This window comes from Rhinopithecus bieti, unplaced genomic scaffold (genome assembly GCF_001698545.2).
Source record: "Rhinopithecus bieti isolate Rb0 unplaced genomic scaffold, ASM169854v2 scaffold_56174, whole genome shotgun sequence".
NCBI lineage: Eukaryota > Metazoa > Chordata > Mammalia > Primates > Cercopithecidae > Rhinopithecus > Rhinopithecus bieti.
In genome coordinates this window covers 4,621,576-4,644,136 of record NW_016824749.1, presented here as the reverse complement: position 1 = coordinate 4,644,136, position 22,561 = coordinate 4,621,576, and the positions used below count along the sequence as shown (strand labels likewise).

The 22,561-nt window shown below is 44.9% G+C and overlaps 1 protein-coding gene across 1 annotated transcript in view; it reads right to left on the bottom strand.

Annotated features, from left to right (window-relative positions):
- Nucleotides 1–22,561, bottom strand: part of ABHD12 (abhydrolase domain containing 12, lysophospholipase) — an 89,032-nt gene that overhangs the window by 21,524 nt on the left and 44,947 nt on the right. The window contains 2 exon segments of the mRNA XM_017862549.1: nucleotides 585–690; nucleotides 11,689–11,813. Of these exon segments, the coding sequence (XP_017718038.1) occupies nucleotides 585–690; nucleotides 11,689–11,813 (231 nt within the window).

Genomic DNA, 22,561 nt, shown 5'->3' with positions numbered 1-22,561 from the left:
TTTTTTTTTTTTTTTTTTTGAGACAGTCTTGCTCTGTCACCCAGGCTGGAGTGCAGTGGCGTGAATTCAGCTCACTGCAACTTCTTCCTCCTGGGTTCAAGTGATTCTCCTGCCTCAGCCTCCCAAGTAGCTGGGATTACAGGCGTGCACCACCATGCCTGGCTAATTTTTGTATTTTTAGTAGAGACAGGTTCACCATGTTGCCCAGGCTGGTCTCAAACTCCTGGACTCAAGTGATCCACCCGCCTCGGCCTCCCAAAGTGCTGAGATTACAAGTGTGAGCCACTGTGCCGGCCACTTATATCCTGTTTCTAGCTTCTTTGTTTTTCCTAGAAACAAGGTTCTCTAAAAATAATAATCTGTTCACAAAGCCTTTGCTGTTTTGAAAGCCTGGGAATAGAGTTTGAAGTCACTGAATCCCTCAACATTAGGATCAAATGTACTGAGATCTTTCCTTTAGGAAAGGAAGAGGTAAAGATAAAAATGAACAACATTTCAGAGGCCAGTGTTAAAGACAGCACCAGCTCAGCCATGTAAGGCCTTTTCCTGCTGCTGCAAGGGCTACAGAGCTCACCAGCACTTACCAGACTCCAATGGTCACGTCTTCCTCTGGCTGCAGGTAGTAGTTATATGTGTGATTCAAACCTTGATCCTGTGGTTTTTTCAAATCAATGAAATAGGGAACCCTTACTGTAGGAAATAAAGAGATGGAAATTAGGATTACTGGTGGATTAATACACATACGTACACACAGACATGCACACAAACATGCATACTCACACACATGCACACATATGCATCCACACGTACACACACACATGCACACCCACATGCACACACTGCAGAAGCTCTCAGAAAGCACCAAGTCCTTTTCCTGTGCAATCTTACAATGGTGCCAGACCTGCAGGCCCAGCCTCAGGCAGGGTATGGGCTGAGGCCAGCATGGGCAGGGACAGATACTGCAGTGAGGGTGAGGTCTGTGTAGAGACTGGAACGCTAAGGTCTAAGGTCACTCAAGGTGTGAGAAGATGCAAATAAGGGAAGGAAAGATCCCCAACAGGTCTTAAGGATGGGCCAGCCAGGAGGGAGGCTAGGGAGGCTGAGCCTGCGAATAACTCAGGTGCCTGGTGGAGTGGGACATACACAGCAGGAAAGGGGATGGCGCTAAAGGATCTGATGAGCAACTGAACGTAGGGTGGCAAACAAGGTAAAGGGGATTCCAAAGTTTCTAGGACTGTTGCCTAACACAGAAAAGATAGCAGAAGGTGAGGTGTGGGGGCAGCAAGAGGGATGAATCCACAGGACCCATGCAGAGCAGAGTGAAGTCAGTGCAATGGCCCAGCAGAAGTCCTGCATTGACCAGGTCATCTGCCAGCAGGACAGCAAGTGAATTAACCAGCACTCCACACTGTGGAAGACCATGAGGCCCTTAGACCTGGAGGAACCTCCAGGACCTGCGGGCAGATGAGAGGAGCAAGGTGACTGTGGGTGCAGGTGTGGTAGCCCCACTTTGCTATTGTAAAAACATGCCAATGAAACACGACCCCCACATGTGGCTGGGAGGAAACACAGAAAGACAGAAGCCAGGCTGCTCATATAGCTTCAAAGTGTGTGTCGGGGGGGAGAATGGGGGCAATTTTTTCCTTATATACCATTGTAGTCTTATTGCTTTTGGTGAACACGACTGAAAAATAAAAAATTTAAAATAAACCCATGAACCCTGAGGTGGGATTTTCCTGCTTTATAAAATGGCAACTTCCAAAAGAGGCAGTGACAGAGACCAGTGTGGGCCTGGCTTCCCTACGACAGGTCCTGCCCCTGGGGAAGCTCTGCTGCTGACAGCTGTCTCTGGTGAAGACAGGGGTTGCATGACCCCCACGTCCGCGTGGCACACTGCACATCTAGCCTCACTTCCTCAAATGTCACCAGACTGGACTCACGAGGACATGGGGACATACACACTCCTTCCCAGAAACTCCCTGAGCGTCTGTCCCAGACCACGTGGGGAGACAGTTCCCCCGACCAGGGCTGCTGTTCATACCACACCTTCTTAATCCATCTCTTCCCCAGGAAGCAGATACATCTTCAAAACTTTAATAAGAAGTTTCTCTCAAACTAAAAAATGGCAAAGGAGGTGATCCGCATCCACATCCCCATTAGCTCCGGCTGAGCCAGGCCACACAGTCTCTGAGGCAAGTCACCATCATCACCATCTGACGGCTCCTATTAGATTGCTGGCTCACATGATAGAGCTGGATTTTTTGATACCAGCCTGGGCAACATGGCAAAACCCCATCTCTACAAAGAATATATGAATTACCCAGGCAAGGTGACATGCACCTGTGATCCCAGCCACTTGGGAGGCTGAGGAGGGAGAACCACTTGAGCTCAGCAGGTCAAGGCTGCAGTAAGCCAAGATTGTACCACTGCACTCCAGCCTGAGTGACATACAGACCCTGTTTCCAAAAAAAAAAAAAAAAAAAGAATTGGCTTTGAACCCGGCAGCCCGGCTGCACAGCCCTGCCTCCTGGCTGGCTGGACAGGAAGTCAGGGAGGTAATAAGCCTGGCCCCTGAGAGGCCTGGAAGGCCCACCTGCCCTGTTATGGGCTGAGTTGTGCTCCCCAAGAAAGACTATGTTCAAGGCCTCACCCCCAGTACCTAAGAGTGTGACCTTACTTGGAAACAGGGTCTTTATGGAGGTAATCAAGCTCAAATGAGGTCACTGGGTGGATACTAACCCAAATGACTGGTGTCCTTATAAAATGGGGACATTTAGACATAGAGACAGAGGGAAGACCATGAAAAGACAACCAAGAAGATGGAGAAGATGGAAGCAGAGATTTGAGGGAAGCTTCTCCAAGCTGGGAATGCTGCCAGACAGACAGGCAAGAAGAGTCCACCTCAGCATCTCAGGAGGAGCTGGGCCCGCCCACACCTCAACCTCGGACTCTCAGCCTCCACGACCATGAAAGGATACATTTGTTTTAAGCCACCCAGTTTGCAGGTTTGTTAGAGTGGTCCCAAAAAATAAATGCAGTCAGCCGGGCGTGGTGACTCATGCCTATAATCCTAGCACTTTGTGAGGCCGAGGCGGATGGATCACCTGAGGTCAGGGGTTCGAGACCAGCCTGGCCAACATGGCAAAACCCCATCTCTACTAAAATATAAAATTAGCCAGGCACCTGTAATCCCAGCTACTTGGGAGCCTGAAGCAGGAGAATGGCTTGAACCCCGGAGGTGGAGGTTGCAGTGAGCTGAGATCATGCCACTTCACTCCAGCCTAGGTGAAAGAGTGAGACTCTGTTAAANGTAATCAAGCTCAAATGAGGTCACTGGGTGGATACTAACCCAAATGACTGGTGTCCTTATAAAATGGGGACATTTAGACATAGAGACAGAGGGAAGACCATGAAAAGACAACCAAGAAGATGGAGAAGATGGAAGCAGAGATTTGAGGGAAGCTTCTCCAAGCTGGGAATGCTGCCAGACAGACAGGCAAGAAGAGTCCACCTCAGCATCTCAGGAGGAGCTGGGCCCGCCCACACCTCAACCTCGGACTCTCAGCCTCCACGACCATGAAAGGATACATTTGTTTTAAGCCACCCAGTTTGCAGGTTTGTTAGAGTGGTCCCAAAAAATAAATGCAGTCAGCCGGGCGTGGTGACTCATGCCTATAATCCTAGCACTTTGTGAGGCCGAGGCGGATGGATCACCTGAGGTCAGGGGTTCGAGACCAGCCTGGCCAACATGGCAAAACCCCATCTCTACTAAAAATATAAAAATTAGCCAGGCACCTGTAATCCCAGCTACTTGGGAGCCTGAAGCAGGAGAATGGCTTGAACCCCGGAGGTGGAGGTTGCAGTGAGCTGAGATCATGCCACTTCACTCCAGCCTAGGTGAAAGAGTGAGACTCTGTTAAAAAAAAAAAAAAAAAAAAAGAAAAAAGAAAACAAAAGAAAAGAAAAGAGAAGAAAAGAAAAGAAAAGAAAAGAAAGAAGGGAAGGGAAAGGAAGGGGAGGGGAGGGAAGGAAAGAAGGGAGGAAGGGAGGAAGGGAGGAAGGGAGGAAGGGAGGAAGGGAGGAAGGGAGGAAGGGAAGAAAGATAAGAGAGAAAGAGAAGAGAGAGGAAGGAAGGAGGGAGAGAGGGAGGGAAAGAAAGGCAGGCTCTTCTGCAACAGGAAACAATTGAAGAAACTGGTTATTTTACCAAGGCTTTGACTGGAATGGCCTGCTTTCCTTTAAGGATTCAAAGGACTTATAGAGACAATAAAAGCCCCGTGGGTAAAACTGGCCTCATACCTTGTCTATACAGGGTTCCTGAGCTGTGGTAAAGAATGTCACTTTCTAATAGGCCCAGGAGCCCCAAGTTATTTCAGGACCTCAAGAAGAGAGGAATTTACCAAACTCATAGGTATTTGAGGATACAAACCCATGACTGGACTCAGTTTTTAAAAAGTCTTATCTGAGATTCCTTATGGAACAGAGCTCTACCAAAGCCAATTTAAAAAGCCTATGTAAAAAATTATTACTTGTGTTGCAATTTATGCAAATAATCAGGCCAAGTATAATAAGACTAAAGTTTATTTTGCAAAAAATCAGTCCTATAATGATTTGTTGTTTAATAAAAATGGGGACTGGAGAGAGAAAACCTATGCTTCGAAAAAATATATATATAGTATACCTGTTGTTAGATGTTCTTGCATATTTCCTGCAGTTTGGAAGGACTAAATCTTAAATTCCTTGTGGGCTACAAGTCACCAAACTAATGCATTCAAATCTTTACTTTTAAAACTGGGAATTGCACTCCTTACCCTATTCCTCATTATTAACCTTATAGTTCACTGTTCCCTTAAATGCAGTGCTAAAACTATAGATGACAATAGTAATGCCTTTGCCATGCAAGCCTTGGATCCCCAGCCATGCCTGTGTGAGTATGCTCAGAGCTGCAAAGTGGTTCCATTCCTTTCACCTTGGGGTAAACACCTACCCCCACTACACTCCTGGCCAGCAGGAAGAAGTTAGAGCTGACTTTGCCCTTTCTCCATCTTCATTAGCTAACACCTGAAAATAAAGGTGTTATGAAACCCAAAGGGGTACCAGACGCGGCGGGGCATGCCTATAATCCCAGCACTTTGGGAGGCCGAGGCAGGCGGATCACGAGGTCAGGAGTTCGAGACCAGCTTGGCCAACATAGAGAAACCCTGTCTCTACTAAAACTACAAAAATTAGCCGGGCATGGTAGTGTGCACCTATAGTCCCAGCTACTTGGGAGCCTGAGGCAAGAGACTGCTTGAACCCGGGAGGCAAAGATTGCAGTGAGCTGAGATCACGCCACTGCACTCCAGTCTGGGTGACAGAACAAGGCTCCATCTCAAAAAAAAAAAAAAAAAAAAAAAAAAAAAAGGTAGGGAGGGATTGGAACTACCATTCCAAAACTATAACTGAGACAGTGAAAGAGATCTGACCTGACTGACTCCATCTTGGTTCTAACCTCCACACTGTCCTTGTTCACTCCTGGCCATAGGCTAAACTAACTTTGGGAGGAACTTAGTTTATAGTTTAAAGCAAAGATGATACCCTTTCTGGAAACAAACCTCCTTCTTGCCTGGGGACTAGACTGCCTTTTTAGGACTAACATTTTGGCTATAAGATTGGAAATTGTTGTGGTTTAGGAGTCATGCAGCTGGAGGCTACAAGACTCTGACCCTCCCCAAATTGCTCCTGGGGATAAAATCACTATTGTAAAACCTAAGACCAGTGCTTGAGATATTTTGCAGACCCTGAACTTGATGGATCAGGTGGCACCATCCAGATGATAAACTAGCTCATCTTATCCTGTGGCCCCCACAACACAGGAACTGACTCAGTGCAAGAAGACAGCTTTGACTCCCTATGATTTCATCTCTGAGCTGACCATCAGCACTTCCAGCTCACTGGCTTCCCCACACCCACCAAGTTGTCCTTAAAAACTATGATCCCTGAATGCTACGGGAGAGTGATTTGAGTAATAATAAAACTCCAATCTCCTGAAAAAAAAAAAAACAAACAAAAAACCACGGCCATACAAGTGTTTAGATTTTATCCTGGCGAGGGGACTCAGAGAAGGCTCCCGACCAGAGAGAGTGCCTGGAAAGTGAGTCCACTTCAGGCTCTGGAGTGGGAAAATGAATCCACTTCAGACTCTAGGGCCCACTCCTGCCGCCTCATTCTGGGAATTCACCACACACTTCGGGAGCCTGAGAGCTGCAGCCCAGGGCACAAGTCTCTCATCTGACAGCCGGGAGAGGGGGTGGCCTCCCCAGTACAACTCTGAATATCCACGCCTGGGGCCCACTGCCCATCCCACATCTAGACCCACTCAGCCAAATCCTGCCTCTGATGCTGGAACCAGCCCTGATTCTGCCAGATGGGGAGTGGGCACCATTGAGGGCCGAGGACACTGGGCTTCCACCGGCTCCACTTCAGGCCTCACTCAGTTCTGTGCCTGGAGAAGGATGCCAAGCTCTTGGGACACAAACTGTCCAAGAGTTCTGAGAGCATTCCCTGGCCAGTGAAAAGTATTTTACAAGGATTAGCAGCTAATCCAGAAAGCTTCCAAGCCCAAGAAATCTAAGAACTAGGAAGCCAAATTCTACTCCAGGATGGCCTCATTCCAGGAAGCTGGTCTTCCAGTTCTCTTTTACTCGGTTTAGAAACAACCATGAGGCTGGGCGCGGTAGCTCACGCCCATAATCCCAGCACTTTGGGAGGCCGAGGTGGGCGGATCACCTGAGGTCAGCAGTTCGAGACCAGCCTGACCAACATGGAGAAACCCCATCTCTACTAAAAATACAAAATTAGCCGGGCATGGTGGCGCATGCCTGTAATTCCAGCTACTTGGGAAGGCTGAGGCAGGAAAATCGCTTGAACCCGGGAGGTGGAGGTTGCGGTGAGCTGATATTGTGCCACTGCACTCTAGCCTGGGCAACAAGAGCGAAACTCTGTCTCAAAAAAAAAAAAAAAGAAAAAAGAAAAAAGAAACAACCATGAAAAGGAGGCACAGTGACTGCTCTGAAGTCCCCCAGATACTGCCTGGCACCTTCTCTTCCGCAGCAGCACCTCCAACCAGCGTCATGTGGAATGGGAGGCATGGAGCTTGGCTGGTCCAAGGGATCACACAGCCCCAGAGCGGATGGCTGTAGGAACCACCTGGCCAGTATTACTCTAAATGAGCAGAAATGCTTCAAAGTGAGATGGGTTGGTGTGCGCAGGGTCACAGGATCCACCCAGGGCCAGAAGCACTACTGGCTTACTCCTGCAGACCAGTGCCAGGCAAATGCCAGGATCCTCTGGCCTCCTGCGTGGTCACATCACCCATGGACACCGACTCTTTGGGGCCCCCGTGACTCTGGCATGCTGGCTGGAGTCCACCCTGCCCAGGCCCCTGCTTCATCCACAGGCCTGGGGTGGGGACAGAATGCTCAACCCTGTGGCAGCCCCACAGGAGAGGCCCGGGCAATGTGCCACCACTGAGGTTCAGCTCTCCCATGGCTCCCTCTCACAGGCTCTTCTGAACTGGGAGCTCCTCATAGGGGCCCCAGCACCATGGGCAAGCAAGGCCCACGGGGCTGCTGGGACTGAGGCCTGTAGCTGCTCTTGCTTCCCCCAGTTTTCACTGTCCACCCTCCAGTTACGTCATCACGGACCAGCAACCACAAACATCAACAGGCAGGATGGAGAACGGATTCTGCACGCACGGGTGCCGTGGAGGGTGAAGGAGTGAGAATGTGAGGGTGGAGAACGACCTGCTCTGTCATACTTCTTTTAGCTCACCTGCAAAATATTTGGTGGGGGAAAGGCTAAAACTACTGAGCTGTGATGGTCTTTACGAGTGCTGAGGGTCTGAACACGGGGCTGTCTCATTCCAATCACTGTGAGTAACACAGCAGCCTTGATACCGGCAGCCATAAGAGGTGTGGTGTCAACAAGGGAAAGCCTGGGTTGGTTATTCGGGTTTTATCAAATTCCAATTACCTGATGCAGGCTTACAGGGCCTTCCGTGTGAGAAAAGAGGGACAAGAAAAGAAAGGTAACCGGAGTTAACAGGGACTGCTCAGGGGAAGGACAAAGAGGAATCTGGCCCTTTGCTTTAAAAACAAATGCATGATGATAGATCTGACCTATTTCCAAAAAATCCCTCCCTAGCCTCTGAACCAAGACATGACTTTCACCAAGAGATTCCTTCTTGATCTGAAGGCAAATAAGGGCTGGGAAGATATTCTAGGCTTCATAAATGCTGGGTCTCATCCAAACATCTTTTGGATGGAATCAGACTGTGAATACAAGTATTGAAAAGCACATATATTTATGTGTATGTAAACGGACACATATAAAAAAGGTCAGTAGGAAATAAACTACAGTGTTAACAAGGATTTTCTCAGAGTAATGTTCATTTTCTTATTTATACTATTGAGAGTTCTTTTTTTAGCTAATTCTTTGTTTCTAGAATAATCATGATGTTTTGCTCATGAAAATTTATTTAAGGCCGGGCGCGGTGGCTCAAGCCTGTAATCCCAGCACTTTGGGAGGCCGAGACGGGCGGATCACGAGGTCAGGAGATCGAGACCATCCTGGCTAACGCGGTGAAACCCCGTCTCTACTAAAAAATACAAAAAAACTAGCCAGGCGAGGTGGCGGGCGCCTGTAGTCCCAGCTACTCGGGAGGCTGAGGCAGGAGAATGGCGTAAACCCGGGAGGCGGAGCTTGCAGTGAGCCGAGATCCGGCCACTGCACTCCAGTCTGGGGGACAGAGCGAGACTCCATCTCAAAAAAAGAAAAAAAAAGAAGGAAATTTATTTAAAGTAGAATAATGCCTTAAATTGTAGTTTCTTTAAAAGCTTATTTATCTAATTTACACATTTGGTTTCAGATAGATTTGCTATGAAGAATATTTTAACCACATTCTGGGGCCCAAGAGATTGCTATTCCTCCTGTAATGTTGAATGGATGCCCAGGTCATGCTTGTCTGGAGACAAGAGCAGAGGCACCTCCCCAACAAAATTCCAAATCACTGCAGGACCACGCCACAGACCCCACCTCCTCGGCGCCACAGACAGGCACAGACCTGTAAACCTTGGATGCACATTACAACTGGAAAACCAACAAGCTCCATGCTGCTCCTGTGAAGACTGCCCTTCCTCCCAAAGCGGGAGACAGAGACCCACACTTGGAAGGGCCTCACGCGCTGACAAAATACACTGTGGCTTCCTGGGGAGGACAGTGGGGCCTGGAGATGAGGGTCGCTCATCGTGGAGAGGAGGGAGGAGTAGGGTGTGGGGGCCAGGCAGATGCCCAGGGGGGTGAGGCAGAAAGCATGTCCAATCGCTGCTCCCAGGGACACTGTTTCTTGGTGCGAGACCTTTGGTCAACTTTTCAAAAGAGGCTGGAAACATAGATTTTTATCATACTGGCAACTAAAATCTCTTTCAAAACAACGCTGGGCTGGGTGCAGTGGCTCACGCCTGTAATCCCAGCACTTTGGGAGGCCAAGGCGAGAGGATCTTTTGAGCCCAGGAGTTTGACGCCAGCCTGGGCAACATGGCAAAACCCCATCTCTACTAAATATAAAAAATTAGCCAGATGTTGTGGTGGTGGGTACCTGGAGTCCCAGCAACTCAGGAGGCTAACGTGAGAGGATCACCTGAACCTGGAAGATCGAGGCTGCAGTGAGCCATGATCACACCCCTGCAGTCCAGCTGGGACAACAGAGCCACGCCCTGTCTCAGAACAAAACAAAACAACAAAACAAAATGCCACTGTAGGCTCTCCTACTCCACTGTGGCAAACAGGTGGAAGGAAATCATTAAGGATGGGCAACACCCTGGGAGGCTCAGCCTCCCCTGCCCAAGCCCAGCCCTACTCTCCCATGCCACGGGGCTGGACAGGAGAACCCAAAGTTCTCCTCCCTCACAGCAGTCTGCCACTTCCTTAGAAAACCCACTGAGCAAAATCTGTAGGCTGTGTGTCTACAGTAGCCCAAACAATCAAGTTAAAGAAAATCTATTCAATTCAAACATTTGCTGGGAGCCCACAATGTATTAGGCCACACAGGGCAATGCACCCCACACACCCTCCCTTAAGAACCAGCTCACGTGCCCAGCAGCAAAGGCACCTGCCCAAGGAGGCCAGCAAAGGTGGAAAAGCTGTGAGGGTCAAGTCTGAGGTCTGTTGATGGTGAATCTGCAGCCCTTGTAGCTTCGTGTTTATACCTAAGCCCCAAATCCTTTCTGGGCTGTACTATGTACATTTAAGGAACATTAAAGTCAGAAAAACAAAACTCTCATCATTTTGGTATACTGTTAGTTTCTTTTTGAGTTTGTGCTTCTTACAAGTGGCAAAACTTAGAGATGAAAATTCCTAGAAGTTCTACTTTTCCGTTAGAAAAATCAAATGCCTCTTAGTACACGACATGTGTTTTACAGTTAAGACACCCAAATAAAAACATTAGATTTACAAAGTATTAAATAGCCTTACAATTTCTGTTCTTCTCACCAGCATTAAAAAAACAAAAACAAAATAAAAGAAACAGAAATTCCTTTTTTAGCCAGTCATTTCCTAAGTTTCTGTGATTAAGTCTATTATAGACTGAACACCCAAACTCATAAGCCCAGATGCCTGCAGAGGGAGTCTGGAGCCTCTCAGTACCTCCTGTGTTCCTCTGTGGCCTCCTCCTTTCCTCCTCCTCCCACCCCACCAGCTCACCTGCTGCCTCAGCAATATCAGGCCCAGCTTTGCAAGCCTTAAACTCCCAAACACACAAGGCCAGACTCACTATGTGCAAATCAATCTAGCTACAAAGTGATCCCAGAGCCCCTGCCTCATCCTGTTCTAATGCTGTCAGCACCTGCTTCTCAGGCTGTCCTTCACAGAACACCTGCTGTGTGCGAGCCCCATTGTTCTCAAACCTCATACCCACAGATGCAGCCCTTTCCTTGGAGCCTCGTTTGTAGGACTGTTCCCAGGGCCATGTGCCCAGGGCCTCTGCCTTCAACCTCATGGGCTTGATACATCTGCACCTTTCTCCTTCCACATCTCCAAAAGTAAATACACAACGTGAAAAAACACACAAGATCCAAGTTCACTCAAGGAGACTATAATACCTACAAGGCCAGCACAAAATTCCACAGAAACCAAAGTACTATATATCTGGATTTTTTAAGGGTATAAAAAACTAATTTGTTTTAAAAAAGAAACTATAGTTTTCAGTGGTCATCTTTTCCAAAGGCAGTTAGGCTCCTAGAACGCACAACTGACAAGGCATCTCCAACATGATGGCTTCAGCTGACTTCTCAGGTTGTCAACATTTTTACTCACCTTAGCTGAAGACAGACACACTGGGCCCCCAGTGCAGTGTAGTCTTCTGTGGACACGAATCCAGCACCGGAGAGCAACACTAGCACAGAAAGTCCTCCAGCTGGGAAGGGGCACAGGGACCTTTCTGAGTAATAAAAGTGTTCTATTTCTCAATCCGGGTGGTAGCTCTACCTGTCTCTAAAGATATAGGTATTTAAACTGTACACTTAAGATATATACCCTTCACTGCATGTAAACTAAATCACCATTAAAGTAAAAGACTCCCCTAAAATCAGACATCATGATGAAAATGAACCCTTACTAAAATTAAAGGAAAAATGGACACATACCACTTACCGAAATTCAAGAAAATCAGTTTGGCCTGTATTCCAGGACATAGTTTGATGAGAAATGGAATGGCAATGTACAACCCCAAAACACAGAAGAGTATTTTCCTCAGGCGCAACCATAGGCTCTTTCGCCTGCAAGAGAAAAGCAATGAATCGGTCAAAAGGCAGTAGGTGCCATTTTGCTGTAGTTTGTCAATAGTGTTATGAAAATCCCTAAAGAGCCATACGTATTTTTTTTTTCCACAAGGATACTGCCAATAATAACAGTAGCCTCCCACCTGCCTTTGCTCAAGTAATTATTTTAGATAGTCTTTAATTTGAGCTTACAACTCTACTGGGGGTAAGAGGAACTTTTTTTCTTGAAAGACAAAGAAATAGCTAATGATTCCTTACATTCGCCCTTGCGGAAGAATCCAGCAGAGAAAGCAGACCCCACAATGCCCCCCACCTGACATCAGACCCCAGCTGTAACCTCATATCAGGGAAGAGCGGCCTCCTCAGGCCTCCCGATCAGTCTTCTGTGAGCCAACTGCAGGCAGGCGTAGGTTACTCATTAGCTCCTGGTAGGAAGCACGCAGACCAAGGACATCAACAGAACCTGCCTGACCAGGTCCTCGGAGAGCAGGAGGCTAAGAACTGGCACGGTGTGTTCTTGCATTTACGTGTGGGCGAGCCCCTCTGTACCCACTCAACAGAGGACCCTTTTCCAGGCCCGTCAAGCCAGGTCGCCAGATCAGGGTCTCATGAACCTCTTCTAATTCCTCTCCAGCTCCAGAGTTCTTATCATGTTCCCAAACCTCCTTTCAAAACTATCTCTAACCCGGTGATTCTCAAACTCCTTGGTCTCAGGACTTCTCTACAGTACAAAATTGAGGACCCTACAGAGCTTCTGCTCAAAGAGCTTCTTAACTTCTCATTTGACAGACAGTCAAAAACAGTTTATATTTACGATGATCTGTCATATGAGAAGTTAAAGATAAGACATTTTAAAATGTCTATTAATTCATCTAATAATAACAATCCATTACAAGTTGTTATAAACGATATTTGTTATGAAAAATAATTTTCCAATACAAAAAATTTTAGTGAGGAGAAAAACAAAAAATTTTAGTGAGAAGAGTGACATTAATATTTTTACACCTTTCTCTAAGTCAGAGAGCTTAACAGAAAGATAGACTCTCCTATCTGCTTCTGCATGCAATGTGCTGTGAATCCACATATCATGTATCATCTGGAAAACCTCACTGCACACCCATGAGAGGAGGGTGAAAAAAGGCAAATCACACCTTGACACTATTATGGAAATCGGTCTGACCTTACTGACCCTCTGCAAGGATCTAGGAACGAAAGGGTGCCAAGGGCACACCTGTAGGGCCACTGCTCTAACTTACCATATGACTCTAAATCTAGTGGGACAAGCTATCTCTGGACTGTTTCCAGTCTTAAATCCACATATTGAACTGCTGATACAAGCAACAATACAGATGAATCTCAAAAGGATTGTTATGTTAAATAAGACATCCAAAAAAGACTGTATACTATGTAATTCCATGTCTAAAATTCTAGAAAAGGTAAAACTCTAAGGACAGAAAAACAGAACAGAGAGAGGTTGCTAGGGGCTGGGGGTGGAGCAGATTGACTGTAAGGGCCAGGAGAGGGTCTTGGAGTGATGGAACATACTTTACCTTGATGTGGCTGTGGCTACATGATGGCATACATTTGTCAAGACTCACTCAATTGTACACTTAGAATCCACGAACTTTGTCATATGTAAACAATCTCAATAAAACTGATGTAAATAATAAAGCTTTCAAACACCTCAGTAAAGCTGATGACAAATATGCACATCCGATAATGTAACTCATTCACTCATTTTCCTGGTTCATTCAGAGATCATCATCAAGAGCCTGGCACTCTGAAGTGGTGGACAGTCAGGGCAGCAAAGGATGGCGCCCACACTTGTGCTGTGCTCACAGCCCAGTGGGCGTTAATCAAGCACAAGGGCCGTGGCAGGCTGGGTGAGAGGTACCTGCTGCTGGGGATACTGTCCAGGGTGATCTGAGCTAGTTGGGCTACCAGGGACAAGGCCATTGGACTGACACAGTAATTTAGGAATACAAGAGTTAACTAGATGATGGGGAGAACAGTTTAAAATGGCATCGTAAACACCATACATGATCTAGCTTTTCAAAGAGGGTATATTAATCACAATATTGAGGTTCAAAGTGCCAGCTCTGAAGTCTGGTTCAACATCTAACCCATCACTTACTATCTGTGTAATTTTGAACAAGCGATTTAACCTCTCTGAGCCTTGTTTTCCTTAATGCTTGGTAAGGATGATAATGGTACCTCCTTTGCGTAGGTTCCTGGAAGGATTACACACAGTAACACATGTAGACTGCACATGTGAGTCCTTGCACCAAACCTGCAACACATCTTAGCTTCCATCACCAACTCTTTATTCTTGTTAGAGAAAAGAGCAGGGTCTGACATAGCTAATGGCCCTGGCAGGGAGAAACTGGGAAAATGTGAGACGTTGGAAGAGGACCAGAAAGACTCAGGACGTTATCCTGAGAGAAAATGAAAAGCCCATAAAAAGAAAAAAGCCTGCAATCAAGTGTGCCACCACTTCAATGCCTGGTGCCTATGCTTGGATCATCTGTGGTTAGTTCTGTGTCCCTCCCACAATCTACTTACTCATCCTTCAGCACCTGCACAGATCTCTGCCCTACTGTAAGGCGTCGAGTGGTTTGCAATTTTGTGCCTCAAGAGAAAGGAAAGCCTATGTCCACACAAAGACTTGTTCAAAAATGTTCACAGCTTCAGCCTGGGCAACAACAGTGAAACTCTGTCTCAAAAAAAAAAAAAAAAAAAGAAAGTTCAGTTTTACTCACAGTAGCCAAAAACAGAAACAACCCAAATGGCCATCAATGAGTGAATGGATAAACAAACCATGGTATGCCCTTAGAATAGAATATAATGCAGCAATAAAATGAAATAAACTATTGATACATGCAACCATGCAGATGAATCTCAAAATAACGTGCTAAGCAACAGAAACCATGTGAAAGATGGCCAGGTCACTGGCAGATTTTCACTGACATATGATTTCACCCAAAAGGTATCTCTACTCATTAGCAAAACCAGTACAGACACAACACATTTTATTGCACTTCACTTTACTGCACTTTGCAGATACCACATTTTTTTTTTAACAAATTCAAGGTTTGTGGCAACTCTGCACTAAGCAAGTCTGTCAGTGCCATTTTTCCAACATTCCAACAGCATGTGCTCACTTTGTATCTTTGGGTCAGTATTTTTTACCGGTAAAGTTTTTTTGTTGTTGTTGTTTGCTTTGAGATGAGGTCGCATTCTGTCACCCAAGTTGGAGTGCAGTGGCACAATTATAGCTTACTGCAGCCTCTACCTCCCAGGTCCAAGCCATCCTCCCACCTTGGCCTCCCAAGTAGCTTGGATCACAAGCATGTGCCACCATACCCAGCCAGGTTTATTTTTTATTTTGTAGAGACGAGGTCTCCCTATGTTGCCCAGGCTGGTCTTGAACTCCTGGGCTCAAGTGATCCTACCATCTTGGCCTCCCAAAGGGTTGGGATTATGGGTGTGAGCCACAACCTCCCAGACTCAAGTGATCCTCCCACCTGAGTCCCCTGAGTAGCTGGGGCTGTTATAGGCATGTGCCACTATGCCCAGCTAATTTTTAAATTTTTTGTAGAAACAGTGTCTCCCTACGTTGCCCAGGCTAGTCTCGAAGTCCTGAGCTAGGGCAATCCACCCACCTTGGCCTCCCAAAGTGCTGGGATTACAGGCATGAGCCACCACACCTGGCCTAAAGTATTTTTAAATTAAAGTATGTAACTGTTTTCTTAGATAAAACCTGCCAAAACTCACATAAGAAATAGACAATCTGAACATGCCTGTTTCTATTAAATAAATTGAATCAGTAATTAACAACCTTGCAAAAAACAGAAATCACTGGGCCCAGATGGGTTCACTGGGGAATTCTACCAAACATTTAAGGAAGAAATTACACCAATTCTCTGCAATCTCTTCCAGAAGACAGAAGCAATCTCTTTTTAACTTATCCTATAAGCTCAGCATTACCCTAAATGAGACAAAGACATTACAAAAAAGAAGACTAAGCTGGGCCTAGTGGTATGTGCCTGTGATCACAGCTACTTGGGAGGCAGAGGCAGGAGGATGGCGTCAGCCCAGGAATTCAAGGCCAGCCTGGGCAGCATCTCGGAAAAAAAGAATGAGATCAGGCACAGTGGCTCACACCTGTAATTCCAGCACTTTGGGAGGCCAAGATGGGTGGAGTTCAAGACCCCCTGGCCAACACGGGGAAATCCTGTTTCTTCTAAAAATACAACAATTAGCTGGGCGTGGTGGCAGGCGTCTGTAATCCCAGCTACTTGGAAAGCTGAAGCAGGAGAATCGCTTGAACCTGGGAGGTGGAGGTTGCAGTGAGCTGAGATCACACCACTGCACTTCAGCCTGGGTGACAAAGCAAGACTGTCTCAAAAAATAAAATAAAATAATTAAAAAATAAAGAAAGCTAAAGACCAATACTCTCATGAACATAAATGCAAAATCCTCTAAAAAATATTAGCAAAGCAAATTCAATAATGTATAAAAAGAATTACACACTATGGCCAAGTGGGATTTGTCCCAGGTATGCAAGGCTAGTTCAATATATGAAAATCAATTAATGTAATACATTACATCAACAGGCTAAAAAAGAAAAATCACATGATCATATAAATAGACGCAAAAAAGCATCTGACAAAATCTACACCCATTCATGATTAAAAAGCCTCAGCACACTAGGAATAAAGGGCAACTTCCTCAACTTGATAATATCTACAAAAAACAGTTAACATCTTACTTAATGATGAAAAGCTTGAAGCTTTCCTGCTAAGATTAAGCACAAAGCAAGATTACACAATAAAACAAGAAAAGGAGATAATAGGTATAGAGACCGGGGAAGGAAAAAAATAAAATTCTTTGCAGATCACATGACTGTCTATGTAGAAGATCTAAAACTTGGAACTAATTAGTGATTATAGCCAGGTTCCAGGATACAAAGTTAATATACATAAGCCAATAGTTTGCATATACACCAGCAATGTGAAATCCAAAACATACTGCCATTTACATTAGCAACCCCCAAAATGAACTACTTAGACACAAATCCAACAAAATATGTACAAGATCTAAATAAGAAAAACTATAAAACTCGGATGAAACATATAAAGGAAGAACTAAATAAAGAGATTTCCATCTTCATGGATATGAAGGCCCAATATTGTCAATATGTCAGTTCTTCCCAACTTTATAGATTCAATATAATCACAATCAAATCCCAGCAAGTTATTTCCTGGATATTGACAAACTGATCCTAAAGTTTATATAGAGAGGCAAAAGACTCAGGATAGACAGCATTAAAGGAGAAGAACAAACTTGGAGGATTGACACAACCTGGCTTGAATACTTACAATAAAGCCACAGTAATCAAGACAGTGGTGTACTGTCAAAAATACGAATAGACCAACGAGCCTAGAAATAGACCCACATAACTATAATCAACCGATCTGTGACAAAGGAGGAAGGGCAATACAATGGAGCAAAGATGATCTTTTCCACAAATGCTGCTGTAACAACTGTACATTCATATGGGAAAAAATGAATGAAGATATAGACCTGATACCCTTCACAAAAATAAAACTCAAAATGCGTCATAGACCTAAATGTAAAAACCAGAAAACCATAAAACTCCTAGGAGATAACAGAGAAAAAAATTTAGGTGAACTTGGGTATGAGGAAGACTTTTTTTTTTTTTTTTTTCTGGAGACGGAGTCTCGCTCTGTCACCTAGGCTGGAGTGCAGTGGCACCATCTCGGCTCACTGCAACCTCTGCCTCCTAGGTTCAAGCAATTCTCCTGCCTCAGTCTCCTGAGCAGCTGAGACTACAGGCGAGCGCCACCACCCCCAGTTGATTTTTTGTATTTTTAGTAGAGACAGGGTTTCACCATGTTAGCCAGGATGGTCTCCATCTCCTGACCTTGTGATCCGCCCACCTCAGCCTCCCAAAGTGCTGGGATTACAAGCGTAAACCACCGAGCCCGGCCGATGAAGACTTTTTAGATACAAAACTACCAAGGTATGATCCATGAAAGAAATATTAACAAGCTAGGCTTCATTAAACTTGAAAACTTCTGCTCTGTGAAAGACAATGTCAAAATAATGAGAAGATAAGCCACAGACTGGGAAAAACATATTGACAAAAGTGTATCTGATGAAAGACTGTTATACAAAATACACAAAGAACTCTTAAAATTTGATAATAAGAAAACAAATAACTAGATTTTACAAGGAGCAAAGGACCTGAACAGACACCTCTCCAAAGAAGATGCACAGATGGCAAGTAAGCATACGAAAAGGTGTTCACATCATATGTAATCAGAGAAAGGCAAATTAAAACAACAAGATACCACTACACACTATTAGAATGCCCAAAATGCAAAACACTGATAACACTAAATGCTAGGAGAATGTGGAGCAACAGAATTCTCATTCATTCCCAGTGGGAATGCAAACATGGTACACAGTCACTTGGGAAGACAGTTTGGCAACTCCTCACAAAACTAAACATATTCTTACTATATGATCCAGCAATCAGGCTCCTTGGTACTTACTCAAATAAATGAAAAATATACGTCCACACAAAAACCTGTATACAGACATTTACAGCAGCTTTATTAATAACTGCCAAAAGTTTGCCATTTACATTAGCAACCCCCAAAATGAACTACTTAGATACAAATCCAACAAAATATGTACAAGATCTAAAGAAGAAAAACTATAAAACTGCCAAAAGTTTGGCAGGTATTAATAAAGATAAGATAACCAAGATAAGATGTCCTATGATAGGTGAGTGAATAAATAAACTGGTACATCCAGACAATGGAATATTATTCAATGCTAAACAGAAATCAGCAATCAAGCCATGAAAAGAACATGGCAGAAACTTAATATTACTTAGTGAAGCTTATTAATAAGTGAAAGAAGCTCATCTCAAAAGGCTATATACTATATGACTCCAAGTATGTGACATTCTGTAAAAGGTAAAACTATGGAGATGGCAAAAAGATTAGTGGTCATCCAGGGATGGCCCAGATTTTTAGGGCAGTGAAACTATTGTGTATGATATAATAACAGTAAATATTACACATTTGTCGAAATCTCATAAAATGCACATCAAGCGTGAAACCTACTTAATGCAAACTATGGATGTAGGGTGATGATGTGTCAGTGCAGGTTCACTGATTCTAGCAAACATACCATTGCAGTGCAGGATGTGGATAGTGTGGCATACCATGTGTGCTGGGGGCGGGGAGGGAGTGCACGGGAAATTTTGTACTTTCCACTCGATTCTGCTGCAGACCTAAAACTGCTCTTAAAAATAAAGTTTATTATTATTATTATTTGACACGGAGTCCCGCTCTGTTGCCCAGGCTGGAGTGCAGTGGTGCGATCTGCAGGCTCCCCCTCCCGGGTTCACGCCATTCTCCTACCTCAGCCTCCCGAGTAGCTGGGATTACAGGCGTCCGCCACCACGCTCGGCTAATTTTTTGTATTTTTAGTAGAGGTGGGGTTTCACCATGGTAGCCAGGATGGTCGCAATCTCCTGACCTCGTGATCCACCCGCCTCGGTCTCCCAAAGTGCTGATATTACAGATGTGAGCCACTGCGCCTGGCCAAGTCTATTAATTTTTTAAAGTCAACAATAAAATGTTACTCATAGCTGTCAAGTGTCTTTGGACTCCACAGAAAACCTGAAGCACAGGATGAGAGATGAGGGTGGTACAGGACAAGAGATGAGAATGGCAGTTAGTGTTCAGAAACTTGAGATGGAAATAAAAGTAAATATTACACTAAGAAATCCACAGAACCAGAAAGAGAAAACTACCTAATTTTGAAACCTTCACAGCTTACATATTAGAAGTTTCATATCATTATTTTTACCAGACAGATATATGTTCTTGTAAATAATTAAGTTCTGCAAGAGTCTCATAAGGGACAAGAGTTGGTCATCTGGAAATACTGCCAACATGGTGTTTTCAGCAGGGTACTCCCCAGCACCCTTCTCTCTCCCGGACTGTAACCATTATCTGTCTTTAAAACTGTACCAGGATGTGTGATTGGGGATGCCTCTTTCTCTCTCATCCTGTGAGTTTTTTCTTCATTTAATTATGAACTACTATATTATTTTAATACCTAAGAGTATAAGTTCCCATAATAAAATTTATTTTTTCTAGATTCCATTTCAGGCAGTGTTATGGTCAAGGATAAATCTTGGCCAGGTGTGGTGGTTCACACCTGTAATCCCAGCACTTTGAGTGGCCAAGGCAGCAGGACCCCTTGAGCCCCTTGAGTTTGAAATTGGCCTGGGCAACACAGGGAGACTCTGTCTCCATAAAAAAAAAATTAAAAATTAGCTAGGCATGGTGTGCGTGCCTGTGGTCCTAGAGGATCGCTTGAGCCCAGAAGGAAAGATAAATATCTTCAGCAAGTCTGAAAATCTCTTGGAAAGGCAAACAAATTCTGTAAGTCTGTATTATATTTGAAAAGCATAGGGCCGGGCGCGGTGGCTCAAGCCTGTAATCCCAGCACTTTGGGAGGCCGAGACGGGCGGATCACAAGGTCAGGAGATCGAGACCATCCTGGCTAACACGGTGAAACCCCGTCTCTACTAAAAAATACAAAAAACTAGCCGGGCGAGGTGGTGGGTGCCTGTAGTCCCAGCTACTCGGGAGGCTGAGGGATGGCGTCAACCCGGGAAGGCGGAAGCTTTGCAGTGACTGAGAATCCCAGGTCACTGCCACTCCAGCCTGGGCGACAGGAGTGAGAAACTCTGTCCTCCAAAAAAAAAAAAAAAAAGAAAAGCATATCAGAAAATAAAATGTTTTCATGTTTTAAAACAGTTCAAATATAATGTTGGCTGTGGGTTCAAAAAAAAAAAAAGGAAAAAAGGCTGGGTGCTGGGGCTCACGCCTGTAATCCCAGCCCTCTGGGAGGCCCAGATGGGTGGATGACAAGGTCAGGAGATCCAGACCATCCTGGCCAACATGGTGAAACCCTGTCTGTACTAAAAATACAAAAATTAGCTGGGCATGGTGGCACACGCCTGTAGTCCCACCTACTCGGGAAGCTGAGGCAGGAGAATCGCTTGAATCCAAGAGGCAGAGGTTGCAGTGAGCCGAGATGGCGCCACTGCACTCCAGCCTGGGCAACAGAGTGGGACTCTTGTCTCAAAAAAAAAAAAAAAAAAAAAAAAAAAAGTTCACAGATAAAAGCAACAAATACAAGAGCAACAAATAAAAGAAAAAGCAAGAAATAGACTAATAAGTTTTGGGCTAGAAAGAGAATATGAATATACAAAATCAGGGATCAAAAAGGTCAGATGGCTGTAGATGAGATTTTATTTTAATAAAGAATACTATGTACTTTGCTAAGCCAAAACAATTGTGATAATTCAATGACACAAACCATTTGGTTAAAAAAAAAAAATGCACTGGGTGTGCTGACTTGAGTCTGTGGTCCCAGCTACTTGGGAGGCTGAGATGGGAGGATTACTTGAGCCCAGGAGGTTGAGGCTGCAGTGAGCTGTGACTGAACCTGTGACTAGCCATGACACTTCAGTCTGGGCAACAAAGCAAGGCTCCACCTCAATAAATAAGTAAGTAGTGAAAACTCACTCAAATTGTGCGAAAAAAAAAACTAATTAAACCTTTCTCTGAAGGAGGTGTTAGACAAAGTTATCAAAGAATTACATCCCTGAAAGCCACTAATCCCAGAAGGATTGACAAGCATTTCCCCCTAAATTGTAAGAAATAGATATCATATCATACAATCTGGCAAAACGGGGAAAATAAGAGAGCACATTAAAAATCAAAGCTGGCAGCCGGGTGCGGTGGCTCACGCCTGTAATCCCAGCATTTTGGGAGGCCGAGAGGGGCGGATCACGAGGTCAGGAGATCTCGAGACCATCCTGGCTAACATGATGAAACCCCATCTCTACTAAAAATACAAAAAAATTAGCCGGGCGTAGTGGCGGGCGCCTGTAGTCCCAGCTACGCAGGAGGCCGAGGCAGGAGAATGGCGTGAACCCGGGAGGCGGAGCTTGCAGTGAGCCGAGATCGCGCCACCGCACTCCAGCCTGAGCGACTAAGAAAGACTCCGTCTCAAAAAAAAAAAATTAAAATTGGCTTTAGTGTAATGTGAACATGGAATCAACATAGCACCACAAAGCAAACTACCAAGGGTTTCAAATATGAAGAGATACAAACATGCTGGTAGTATAAAAACAAATCAGGTAGGAATATAAAATAGTCCAGCTGCTATGGAAAACAGTTTGGCCGTTCCTCAAAAAGTTAAGCCTAGAATTACCATATAATCTAGCAATTCAGCTCCTCGATATATACTCCAAAGAATTGATATCTGGGACTGAAACAGATACTTGTAGATCAATGTTCATAGCAACATTATTCATAATAGTCAAAAGGTGGAAGTAACCCGGTGTCCATCAACAGATGAATAAATCAACAAATGAACAGATGAATGGATATACATACAATGGAGTATTATTTAGCCATAAACATGAAATTTGGATGCATGCTACAACATGGATGAACTTTTAAAACATTATGCTAAGTGAAATAAGCCAGACACAAAGGATAAATATTGGCCGGGCACGGTGGTTCAAGCCTGTAATCCCAGCACTTTGGGAGGCCGAGACGGGCGGATCACGAGGTCAGGAGATCGAGACCATCCTGGCTAACACGGCGAAACCCCGTCTC